This window comes from Gracilinanus agilis, chromosome 1 (genome assembly GCF_016433145.1).
Source record: "Gracilinanus agilis isolate LMUSP501 chromosome 1, AgileGrace, whole genome shotgun sequence".
NCBI lineage: Eukaryota > Metazoa > Chordata > Mammalia > Didelphimorphia > Didelphidae > Gracilinanus > Gracilinanus agilis.
In genome coordinates this window covers 135,684,854-135,698,066 of record NC_058130.1, presented here as the reverse complement: position 1 = coordinate 135,698,066, position 13,213 = coordinate 135,684,854, and the positions used below count along the sequence as shown (strand labels likewise).

General features: G+C 35.7%; 1 protein-coding gene across 1 annotated transcript in view; it reads right to left on the bottom strand.

The window, feature by feature from the left end:
- The window catches only part of IFT140 (intraflagellar transport 140), a 204,100-nt gene that overhangs the window by 144,033 nt on the left and 46,854 nt on the right, over positions 1-13,213 (bottom strand). Inside the window, exon 11 of the mRNA XM_044657419.1 lies at positions 3,302-3,393. Coding sequence (XP_044513354.1) covers positions 3,302-3,393 — 92 coding nt within the window. The remainder of the gene's footprint in view (positions 1-3,301; positions 3,394-13,213) is intronic.

The following is a 13,213-nucleotide window of genomic DNA, read 5'->3' as shown; positions in this document are numbered from 1 at the left end:
AAGGGGAAAGGGGAGCATGAATCATGTAACCATGTTAAAAATGAATATTAATAAATGTTAAAAAAAAAAAAAAGAATAGATTGTAGTCAGATGTAGGGTTTATAAAATGATTTGAGACTTCCTAGGTTGCTTTAAGATTTGCCCTGGAACTCTGACAAGGTCAGAGTAAGAGAATTTTGCAGGGTGCTTTGGGTGTGTCGGTTGAGAAACCAACGCCACTTCTGGGATAGACTTAGAGGATGGTTGTTCCTGGATTTCCTCTGATCAGCCTTGAAGAAGTTGTGGAAGATTTGAAACATTTTGAATTTGAAGGAGCTGGAAAGGTGTCTGATCAGAGAGCAGGGGAGTTACTGAGCAGTTCTTTAGAACTCCTCTGGTGGCGCCAGAAGGCAACTGCTGGGAGAACAGCTTGTTACTCTGACAGGCAGAGTTTGATCTTTGGCTGACGGGAAAGTAAGTTGGCAGATCTCTATAAACATTAAGTTCATAATTTTTTGGAAATAGGTTTAGTAAGTTAGAATTCGTATTTTAGTTAGACAGTATAGATTAAGGAGGATTGCCATTTGGTGATCAAGAAGGCTTCTCTTGTACAGAGAAAAGTTTAGGGGGTATAGATTAGAATTTATTAGATATAGGGAATATTTCTTAACAATACTTATTTTTCTTTTACTTTCCCTTTTATACACATTTTAATAGTTATAATAAATAGGTTTTATGGAACTGGCCTGACCAACAGTTTTTTCCTACTACTTGAGCAGCCATTTTTTCTCAATAGTCAAACTCAAGAGCCTGTCCATATCAGTGACAACTCTTGGTGATACCAACACCAATAACCAATAAGGGTCAATACCCTTTACAACATCTGTCGGGGTTGTAAGCCTTTGATGGTCTCTTCTCTACCTTCTAAAAGTAAAAAACCATAATGTTGTCCTTCCAGATAAGTGACCAAATGCTGTTTGGTATCATTAAATGCTGATCGCCAACTTAGCTTTCCATGATTTTTACCTATCACTGTCTCTATGTTAGGAAGACAATTCCACCATAACATGTTATAATTATAGGAATGCAGAGTAGAGAGGAGATATCAGTGTCCTGATAGACCCACCACACTCCTCAGTCATGCCAATCCAATAGGCAAGCACCTGAGGGTAAGGGCAGTAGGCATCTCTCAGAAGATGGCTGTCTACTACACTTCCATATGGCAGTGAGCATTAAACATACCCAGACACTGCCCCAGTTTTAATGATGTGTTTTGTTAAGAGTGGAGGGCAAATATGGGAAAAGATGTATAGTCCTTAGTTTCTAAGAAGGTTTGGATATCAATACAGTAGGTAACCACAAGCATAAAGTCTAGAAGCAACGAGGGACAGAGTTAATGGAGCATTGAACCTGGAGACAGGAGAACTGAGTTCCAGTCCCACCTCAGACACTCATCACTTAACTGCCTGCACAGAGTTTCCTCATATGTAAAATAGGGATAGCATTTATCTGGCAAGGTTGTTGTGAAGATCAAATGAAATAATATTTGTAAAGTTTTAGCAGTCTGGCCCATACTAAATGCTGAATAAATTATTGTTCCCCATCTTCAAACAAAAGATAAAAAAATATCAAGGGAACTAATGAAACAAGGTGTGAAGGATGGTGGTCTAGCAGTACCAGATCTTAAACTGTACTATAAAGCAGTGATCATCAAAACAATCTGGTACTAGTGAAGAGATAGATCAATGAAATAGATTAGGAGTAAATGACCTTAGACTGGGGAAAGGCTGAACAAATTGTGGTATATGACGGGGATGGAATACTATTGTGCTATAAGGAATGATGAATTGATGGATTTCTATAAGAACTGGAAAGACCTACATAAACTGATTCAGAGTGAAATAAGCAGAACAAGGAGATTGTTATATACAGTAACTGAAAGTGAGATGATTAAATGTGATTGACTGCTACTAATAGCAATTCGATGATCCAGGACAATTCTGAGGGACTTATGAGAAAGACTACTATTCACATCTAGAGAAAGAACTGTGGGAGCAAAAATCCAGAGGAAAACATATAATTCATCACACGTTTATATGGGTATGTGATTTGGGGTTTTGGTTTTAAAGGATTATTCTTTTGGAAAAAGGAATAATATGGAAATGTGTTTAGGTGATATGTATATATATATATATATGTATGTATGTATGTATGTATATGTATAACCCAGTGGAATTGCTTGTCAGCTACATGAATCATGTAACGGAAATTTTTTAAAATAAAAATGTGGGGGCAACTGTGCAGCTCAGTGGATTGAGAGCCAGGCCTAGAGACGGGAGGTCCTTGGTTCAAATCTGGCCTCAGACACTTCCTAGCTGTGTGACCCTGGGCAAGCCATTGCCTAGCCCTTACCACTCTTCTGCTTTGGAGCCAATACACAGTATTGACTCTAAGATGGAAGGTAAGGGTTTTAAAAAATAAAATAAAAATGTAATATCTAAAATTAATTTTTTTAACAAAGCTGCTTCTTTCAAACCCTTAAGTCTGACCCATCGAGAATTCAATGTCTCTTCCCCCCTAATTTCTCACTGGACAAAACAAAGCCAGATCTTCCCTGCTCAGCCAGAAACACCAGTTTGAAGGATACTAGTACCTTGGAGGTTAGGAAAAGAAAGGCCCACTTTAAAAAACTTCCTGCTGAGGAATAAGAAGATATTCTTCCTTCCAGTTAAGAAAAGGGTGTAAAACAGAATTAACTAAAAAGAAATGATTTTTGTTTTGTCAATGACAGTCTCATTTGTGTGCATTTTAAAAGTAGAAATATGATAAAGTGTATTAGATGTGAGTAAATATAAAAAAGTTTCTGGTACAAGTCAGAAATAGATTTTGACTCTAATTCTCCCTATCAACACTTTCCACTGTGACAATTAACACCAGTCTGCCCATTTATTTTTTGGTGCCCCAATTTAATTTTGGATTTTAAAAATAGTAGAGTTTTTATATTGTTTTATAATTTACCCCTTTCATTGGATTAAGAACAGACAAAACCTGTTGCTTATCTGTAAACAAACTACTTAAGATAGTGGAATAAAGAAAAGATAGTAGGGGACACCAGCACTCAGCAGCCATCCTAAAGGTCTTCTGATTCCTATGGTCTGGAGGACCCTCGGCTCTTGTAATGAATGACAACTTGGCATATGAAAGAACTCAGACTTTTCTTTCTCTGGTTGCCTTTTTGTCATTTAATAAAAAATTATGAATTAAGATACATTCTCCAGAGAATTTTAATATTAACACCATTTCCATCTCATCAGCAATTTACCTGCCAAGTGCGAACTTGAACCCGGTTTGGCTCCACAGTATAAACATTTTCTTCATGCATTGCCAACACAGGAGACTCACATGGAAAGGAACCTCAAAAAATAAAAATAAAAATAATACATTAGACTATAATGACTTCTGTTTATGAGGTACTTCTAGTAGTTTGGTAATTTCTTTTTTTTAATTTTATTATCACATAGTCCACATTCATTATTGTAAGAGCAAAGTCCCACATAACCAAAACCTCAAAATAAAACTACAAATACACTGATGTAAAAGACAACTACAATGGTTCTTTCTCTGGAGGTAAATAGCATTCCCATCATAAGTCTTTCAGGATTGTCCCAGATCAATGCATTTCTGAGAATAGCCAATTTTTCACAGATAATCATCGTACAATATTGCTCTTACTGTATACAATGTTCTCCCAGTTCTACTTATTTCCCTCTGCATCAGTTCCTGCAGATCTTTCCAGCTTTTTCTGAAATCATCTTGCTTATCATTTCTTATAATACAATATTATTCCATCACCAACATGTACTACAATTTGTTCAGCCATTCCCCAAATGATAGACATCCCCTCAATTTCTAATTTGATCCACTACAAAAAGAGCTGTTATAAATTTTTTTTTTTTTTTACAAATAGGTCCTTTCCCCTTTTTATGTTCTCTATGGATAAAGACCTAGTAATGCTATTCCTGGATCAAAGGCTACGCACAGTTTTATAGCTGGGTATAGCTCCCAATTGCCCTCTAGAATGGTTGGATCAGTTCACAACTCCACCAATAATGCATTAGTGTCAGGACATTTGTCTTGGGTCACAACACAACTTGAGGTAGTGCCCTGCTTTTCTCTGTAATCCCTTGGGGGCATCTGTTTTGGATCCATGGCTTGAGACAGTGCCCCTCCCCCCCCTCTCTCTCTCTCTCAATAAAGCATTATATTTTAAATGGAAAACAAAAAAAAATAATGCATTAGTCAGTTGTTTTAATTTGCAATTCTCTAATCAAGAGTGATTTAGAACATTTTTATATGATTATTATTGTCTGATTTCTTCATTTGAAAATTGCTTGTTGCTATATCCTTTGACCATTAGTAAATAGGGGGGGGAGGGAATGGCTTGTATTTTTATAAAAAATAAAATTATAATAAGTCTTATAAATAAGTCAATTTGTTCTCTTTAAGTTTGTGAAATTAGACCTTTATGAGAGAAATTTGCTAAAATTTTTTTCTCAAAAAATTTTCTCAGTGTGTTGTTTCTTTTCAAATCTTGGTTATATTAGTTTTGTTTGTACAAAAGTTTTTTAATTTAATATAATCAAAATTATTCATTTTATATCTTATCATACTCTCTCTCTTGTTTGGTCATAAATTCTTCCCTTCTCCAAAGATCTGCTAGGTAAACTATTCTGTGTTTCCCTAATTTAGTTATGGTATCACTCTTTATATCTAAATCATCCTTTTAGAGACAGAGTGCCCATCATGCCTCATGTAAGCCCCTCACCTTTCCCCAGAAAGGGGAGGAAGGAAGAGGTCCCAATGGGCTGCGGAGCACAGGGGCTGGTCATGTGAGAAATGTTCTCTGGCGCAGTGGAGCTGGGGAGGGGAGCAGCCCCCTCTGACATGCATGCCATGGGTTCACCAAATGGGTATAGGATGTGAAATATTGATCTATACCTAGCTTCAGTCATACTGTTTTCCAATTTTCCCAGCAGTTTTTGTTAGAGTAAGTTCTTATTCCTAAAGCTAGGATCTTTGAGTTTATCAAACAATAGGTTGCTAAGGTCATTTACCCCTGTATATTGTGTATCTAATCTACTTCATTGATCTACCATTCTATTTCTTAGCCAGTATCAGATTGTTTTGATGATTACTGCTATTTAAAACAGTTTGAGATCTGGTACTGCAAGGTGACCTTCCTTCACATCTTTTTTCATTAGTTTCCTTAATATTCTTGACCTTTTGTTCTTCCAGATGAATTTTGTAATTATTTTTTCTAGTTCTATAAAATAATTAGTAGTTTGATTGGTATGGCACTGAGTAAATAAAATAATATAGGTAGAATTTTCATTTTTATTATATTAGCTCAGCCTACCCATGAGCAATTAGTATTTTTCCAATTGTTTAGATCTGACTTTGTGTGAAAAATGTTTTGTAATTGTGTTTATATAATTCCTGTGTTTACCTTGGCAATTTTATATTGTTTAGAGTAATTTTAAATGGAATTTCTCTTTCTAACTTTTGTTCCTGGACTTTGTGGGTAGTATATATAAATGCTGATGATTTATGTGGATTTATTTTGTATTCTGCAACTTTACTAAAGTTATTCATATTTCAAAAAGTTTTTTAGTTGATTCTCTAGGATTCTCTAAGTATACCATCATATCACATGCAAAGAATGATGGTTAAGCTTCCTCATGCCTACTTTAATTACTTTAATTTCTTTTTTCTTTCCTTTTTTGCTAAGGCTAGCATTTCTTTTTAAAATTTTTTCAATTTTTATTTAATTACTTAATTTAGAATATTTTTCCATGGTTACATGATTCATTTTCTTTTTGTCCCCTCTTTCCTCCCCCCTCCCGGAGCCAATGAGCAATTCCACTAGGTTTTACATGTATCATTGTTCAAATGCTATTTCAACATTAATATTTACAACAGAGTGATCACTTAAAGTCAACATCCCCAATCATATTCCCATTGAACAATGTGATCAAGCAAATGTTTTTCTTCTGTGTTTCTACTCCCACAATTCTTTCTCTAGATGTGGATAGCGTTTTTTCTCATACGTCCCTCAGAATTGTCCTGGATCATTGCACTGCTACTAGTAGAGAAGTCCATTATGTTCGATTGTGCCACAGTGTATCCGTCTCTGTGTACAACATTCTCCTGGTTCTGATCCTTTCACTCTGCATCAATTCTTGGAAGTCTTTCCAATTCACATGGAATTCCTGCAGTTCATTATTCCTTTCAGCACAATAGTATTCCATCATCAACAGATACCACAATTTCTTCAGTCATTCCCCAATAGAAAGGCATCCCCTCATTTTCCAACTTTTTGCCATCACAAAGAACACAACTATAAATATTTTTGTACATTTTTTTCCTTATTATCTTTTTGGGGTACAAACTCAGCAGTGGTATGGCTGGGTCAAAGGGTAGGCATTCTTTTAAAGCCCTTTGCACATAGTTCCAAATTGCCTTCCAGAATGGTTGGATATTCAATTACATGGTTTCTTTTGATTTGGTTATTCATAGGGTCAATTGCGTTGATAGTTTTCCTAATATTAAACTAGCCCTACATTCCTGGTATGAATCTTACCTGGTCATAGTGAATGATCCTTATGATATATTGCTGTAGTCTCCTTGCAAGTATCTTATTTAACAAAATAGGTCCTAATGATTGCTTTAATTTCCTCTTAATTGATAGTGAGTTCAATCTTCTCATTTTTGATACTGATTATTTGATTTTCTTCTTTCCTTTTTTTAATCAAATTAACCACACTATTTTATTTTATTTTTTCATAAAACTACTAGTCTTATAAGTTCAATGGTTCTCTTTCAATTTGATTAATTCCTCCTTTAATTTGTAGGATTTCCAACTTACTCTTTAAATGAGGATTTTTAATTTTTTTCTAGTTTTTTTTAGTTGCATGGCCAATTCGTTGATCTGCATTTTCTCTATTTTAGTGATATAAGCATTTAGAGATATTAATTTCCCCTAAGCACTGCTTCCTCTATATCCCATGAATTTTGATATATTGTCTCCTCAATATCATTATCGTTAATAAAATTATTTCTATAATTTGTTCTTTGACCCACCCTTTTTTTTTTAGCATTATTTAGTTTGCAATTGATTTTTGATTTGTCTTTCCATGGAGTTTTATTGTATTATGATTTGAAAAGAATACATTAATTATTTCTGCTTTTCTGCATTTTACTATGAAGTTTTTATGCCCTATTATAGTCAGTTTTTGTGTAGCAGCCACATACCATTGAAAAGTTATATTTCTTTTTATGCACATTCAATTCTCTCCAGAGATCAATTAGTTTTAACTTTTCTAAGATTTCATTCACTTCCTTTATTTCTTTCTTGTTTATTTTTTTGGTTTGACTTCCCCCACTAGCATAGTTTTCCTGCCTATTTCCTCCTGAAATAAATTTAGTTTCTCTTTTAAAAATTTAGAGGCAATACCATTTGGTACATAGGCTTAGTATTGCTATTAATTCATTGTTTATAGTACCTTTTAGCAAGATGTAATTTCCTTCCTTATCTTTTTTAATCAGATATATTTTTGCTTTAGCTTAGTCTGGGATCATGATTGCTACTCCTACTTTTTTTACTTCTGATGATGCACAATAAATTCTGCTGGGGATGGAAAAACAGTTGCTAAGGGAAGATGGTGGCAGAGTAAAAAGCACCTCCTTAACCTCTCCTAACCCACGCATATAGGACTCCTCAAGAAGACATAAAAACAAATCCAGAGGAAAGAAGGGACCCCACATCAGGGGGCAGCATTGGAGGTACGTGGGTTTGGGGCATTTCCACGCTGTAAAGGGGTGAAACAGCTCTCACTAAAACCCAAGCTGAGCAACCCCCTCTCCCACCCCACACCACCTACAGTGCCAAAGCCAGTGCACAAGAGTTAGAGCAAATTTGGGGCATGCATTAAGTCCTTTGCAGATACCTGGGGTCACCAGAGGCTGCTCCTGAGAACAGCAAGACTTAAGACCCCAAGAGGCTAAAGAACGCGCACGGACTTTGAACACAGACCCTGAGCACAGGTACAAGTGTGGGCACAGACGCAAGCCCAGACACGGATCCTGAGCACAGGCAAGGACTCGGATCTTGAGTGCAGGCAAGGACCTTGAGTGGGGACCCAGTGCAGTAGGGGTGCACAACTGGGGAAGCAGCACCCTGAGTCTGTTAAAGGAGCCTCGGGCAGAGGAACAAGCAAGGGGACCACCAGGAGGCTTGACCCTGAGAACAACTAGACGTGAGACCTCAGGAGCCTAAAGAGCGCAGACAGACCCTGAGTGTGAGGATAAACCTGTGAGGGCACAGGGCTAACAATGGCAAGCCAGAGACAAGAACCCCAAAAGAGAAAGATAATCAAAAAGAAATCTTTAACACTCAACAACTTTTACACAGATAAAATCCAGACAACAGAGCAAAGAGCAGAGGAGAACAAACAACTAATCATATCCAAACCTTCCCAAAATAATGAAAACTGGCCACAAGCTATTGAAGAGTTCAAATCTGAGATGATGAGAAAGATGGAAGAGATCTGGCAAGAAAATAACAGTTTAAAAGGCAGGAATTTGCGATTGGAAAGTGAGCCTCAGAAATCAAATGAATTGATAAGCAAATTGAACACCAGAAATGACCAGATTGAAAAGGAAAACCAAAAGATTATAGCTGAAAACCAGTCCCTAAAGCATAGATTTGAGCAATTAGAAGCTAATGATCTCTCAAGACAGCAAGAACAAATAAAACAAAGTCAAAAGACTGATAAAATAGAAGGAAACATGAAATATCTCAATGAGAAAGTGACAGACCAAGAAAACAGGTCTTGAAGAGATAATCTGAGAATCATTGGTCTTCCTGAAAAAGCAGAAATTAAAAGAAATTTGGACTCCATACTAAAAGAAATTATTCAGCAAAATTGCCCTGAAGTTCTACAACAAGAGGGCAATGTAGACATTGAAAGGATCCATAGATCACCCTCTACACTAGACCCTGAAAAGACAACCCCCAGGAATATAATAGCCAAATTCAAGAGCTTCCAAGTAAAAGAAAAAATTTTACAAGAAGCCAGAAAGAGACAATTCAGATATCAAAGAGCACCAATTAGGATCACACAGGATCTGGCAGCCTCCACACTAAAAGACCGCAAGGCTTGGAATATGATATTCAGAAAGGCAAGAGAACTGGGTCTACAACCAAGGATCATATACCCATCAAAACTGACTATATACTTCCAGGGGAAAGTTTGGGCATTCAACAAGATAGAAGATTTCCAAGTATTTGCACAGAAAAGACCAGGACTAAATGGAAAGTTTGATATCCAACCACAAAAATCAAGAGAAACATGAAAAGGTAAATAAGAAACAGAGGGGAAAGTAAGAAAACTCATATTTTTAAAATTTTGCCTCTTTAAGGGCTTCAATAAGATCTAATTATTTGTATTCCTATGTGGAGAAATGTTATGTATAATTCTCTGTAGTGAACTCTGTTCACCATTATAGTGTTCACTATTATAGTAATTAGGAGAATTATTCATAGGGAGAGGTTGGAATACTAAATGGTCTAAGATGATATGGGTGGGTGGGAAAGAGAGGGGTGAATAGTAGAGGACACCAAGAGAATCTTGAATGAATAAGAAAAATAGGATATTCTATTACACACAAAGAGGGCATGGGAAGGGGAGGGGATGAATACTATTATAAGAGGGAGAGGAAGAGAGCATTAAGAGGTAATATTTAAATCTTACTCTCAGTGTAATTAACCCTGAAAGAGAAGAGTAGCTATATCCATTGGGATATAAAACTTTATCTAACCCTACTGAAAAAGTTAAAAGGGATAAACCAAGGGGAACAGGGGAGTGGGGAGGTCAAAAAAAAAGGAGGGAAGAAGAAGGGGGTGGGGGATTCATTAGGTCTTAAAAATAAAAAGAAGGGAATAATAAGGGAGGGGGTAGAAAGGGAAGTAAATTGAGGGAGGGGACAAGGGATACTGGCTTAAAGCAAACCACTGGTTTAAAAGGAAATAGTGTAAGAAGAAGGGGTAGAACTAGGAGAGAATACCAAAATATCGGCGAATACACAACTCATAATTATAACTCTGAATGTGAATGGGATGAACTCACCCATAAAATAGAAGCAAATAGCAAAGTGGATTAGAAACCAAAATCCTACCATATGTTGTCTACAAGAAACACATATGAGGCAGGTGGACATATACAAGTTTAAGGTAAAGGGCTTTACCAAAATCTTTTGGGCTTCAAATGAGAAAAAAAAAAAGGCAGGAGTGGCGATCATGATTTCTGACAAAGCCAAAGTAAAAATAGATATGATTAAAAAAGACAAGGAAGGTAATTACATCCTGATAAAAGGCAGTATAGACAACGAGGAAATAACAGTGCTCGATATGTATGCACCAAATGGCATAGCATCCAAATTCGTAAAGGACAAACTGGTAGAACTCAAGAAGGAAATAGATAGTAAAACTATACTATTGGGAGATCTAAATATTGCTCTTTCAGATCTAGATAAATCAAACAAAATAATAAATAATAAAGAGGTAAGAGAGATGAATGAAGTCCTAGAAAAATTAGATTTAATAGATATGTGGAGAAAAATAAATAGGAACAAAAAGGAATACACCTTCTTTTCAGCTGCACGTGGTACATTTACAAAGATTGACTATGTAATAAGGGATAGAAACATGGCAAACAAATGCAAAAGAGCAGAAATAATAAATGTAACCTTCTCAGATCATAATGCAATAAAAATAATAATTAGTAAGGGCACCTGGACAGGAAAATCAAAAACTAATTGGAACTTAAATAATAAGATTCTCCAAAACCAGCTAGTCAAAGAAGAAATCATAGAAACAATCAACAATTTCATTGAAGAGAATGACAATGATGAGACATCCTACCAAACTCTGTGGGATGCAGCCAAGGCAGTACTCAGGGGGAAATTTATATCCTTGAGTGCATATATTAACAAATTAGGGAGGGCAGAGATTAATGAATTGGGCATGCAACTTAAAAAATTAGAAAGCAGGGGGCAGCTGGGTAGCTCAGTGGAGTGAGAGTCAGGCCTAGAGACAGGAAGTCCTAGGTTCAAACCTGGACTCAGCCACTTCCCAGCTGTGTGACCCTGGGCAAGTCACTTGACCCCCATTGCCCACCCTTACCACTCTTCCACCTATGAGACAATACACCGAAGTACAAGGGTTAAAAAAAAAAAAATTAGAAAGCAAGCAAATCAAAAATCCCCAGATGAAAACTAAATTAGAAATACTAAAAATCAAGGGAGAAATTAATAAAATCAAAAGTAAAAGAACTATTGAATTAATAAATAAGAGTAGAAGCTGGTATTTTGAAAAAACAGATAAAATAGACAAAGTACTGGTCAATCTAATAAAAAAAGGAAAGAAGAAAACCATATTGACAGTATCAAAGATGAAAAGGGAGATCTCACCTCCAATGAAGGGGAAATTAAGGCAATCATTAAAATTATTTTGCCCAATTATATGGCAATAAATATAGCAATCTAAGAGATATGGACGAATATTTACAAAAATATAAATTGCCTAGATTAACAGCAGAAGAAATAGAATACCTAAATAATCCCATATCAGAAAAAGCAATTGAACAAGCCATCAAAGAACTCCCTAAGAAAAAATCGCCAGAGCCTGATGGATTCACAAGTGAATTCTATCAGACATTCAAAGAGCAACTAATCCCAATACTACACAAATTATTTGTTATAATAAGCAAAGAAGGAGTCCTACCAAATTCCTTTTATGACACAAATATGGTACTTATTCCAAAGCCAGGTAGATCAAAAACAGAGAAAGAAAACTACAGACCAATCTCCCTAATGAACATAGATGCAAAAATCTTAAAAAGAATACTAGCAGAGACTCCAGCAAGTGATCAAGAGGATCATCCACCATGATCTGGTGGGATTTATACCAGGAATGCAAGGATGGTTCAACATTAGGAAAACCATCCACATAATTGACCATATCAACAATCTAACAAACAAAAATCACATGATTATCTCAATAGATGCTGAAAAAGCCTTTGACAAAATATAGCACCCATTCCTATTGAAAACACTGGAAAGTATAAAAATAGAAGGGCCTTTCCAAAAAATAATAAACAGCATATACCTAAAACCATCAACAAACATCATATGCAATGGGGATAAATTAGAAGCCTTCCCAATAAGATCAAGAGTGAAACAAGGATGCCCATTATCACCTCTATTATTCAACATTGTACTAGAAACACTAGCAGTAGCAATTAGAGAAGAAAAAGAAATTGAAGGTATCAAAATAGGCAAGGAGGAGTCTAAGTTATCACTCTTTGCAGATGATATGATGGTCTACTTAAAAAATCCTAGAGAATCAACTAAGAAGCTTGTAGAAATAATCAACCACTTCAGCAAAGTTGCAGGATACAAAATAAATGCACATAAATCATTAGCATTTCTATTTATTTCCAACACATCACAGCAGCAAGAGGTAGAAAGAGAAACACCATTTAAAATCACCCTAGACAATATAAAATACTTAGGAATCTATCTACCAAAACAAACACAGCAATTATATGAAAACAACTACAAAACACTTTCCAAACAATTAAAACTAGATCTAAACAATTGGAAAAACATTTATTGCTCATGGGTAGGACGAGCTAACATAATAAAAATGACAATTCTACCCAAATTAATTTACCTATTTAGCGCCATACCTATCAAACTACCAAAAAACTTTTTTACTGAATTAGGAAAAACTATAACAAATTTCATTTGGAATAACAAAAGATCAAGAATATCAAGGGAAATAATGAAAAAAATGTGAAGGAAGGGGGCCTAGTAGTACCAGATATTAAACTGTACTATAAAGCAGCAGTCATCAAAACGGTATGGTACTGGCTAAGAGACAGAAGGGAGGATCAGTGGAATAGACTTGGGGTAAGTGACATCAGCAAGACAGTGTATGATAAACCCAAAGAGCCCAACTTTTGGGACAAAAACTGCTGGGAAATTTGGAAAACAATATGGGAGAAATTAGGTTTAGATCAATACTTCACACCCTACACCAAGATAAATTCAGAATGGGTGAATGATTTGAATATAAAGAGGGAAACTATAAATAAGTTAAGTGAACACAGAA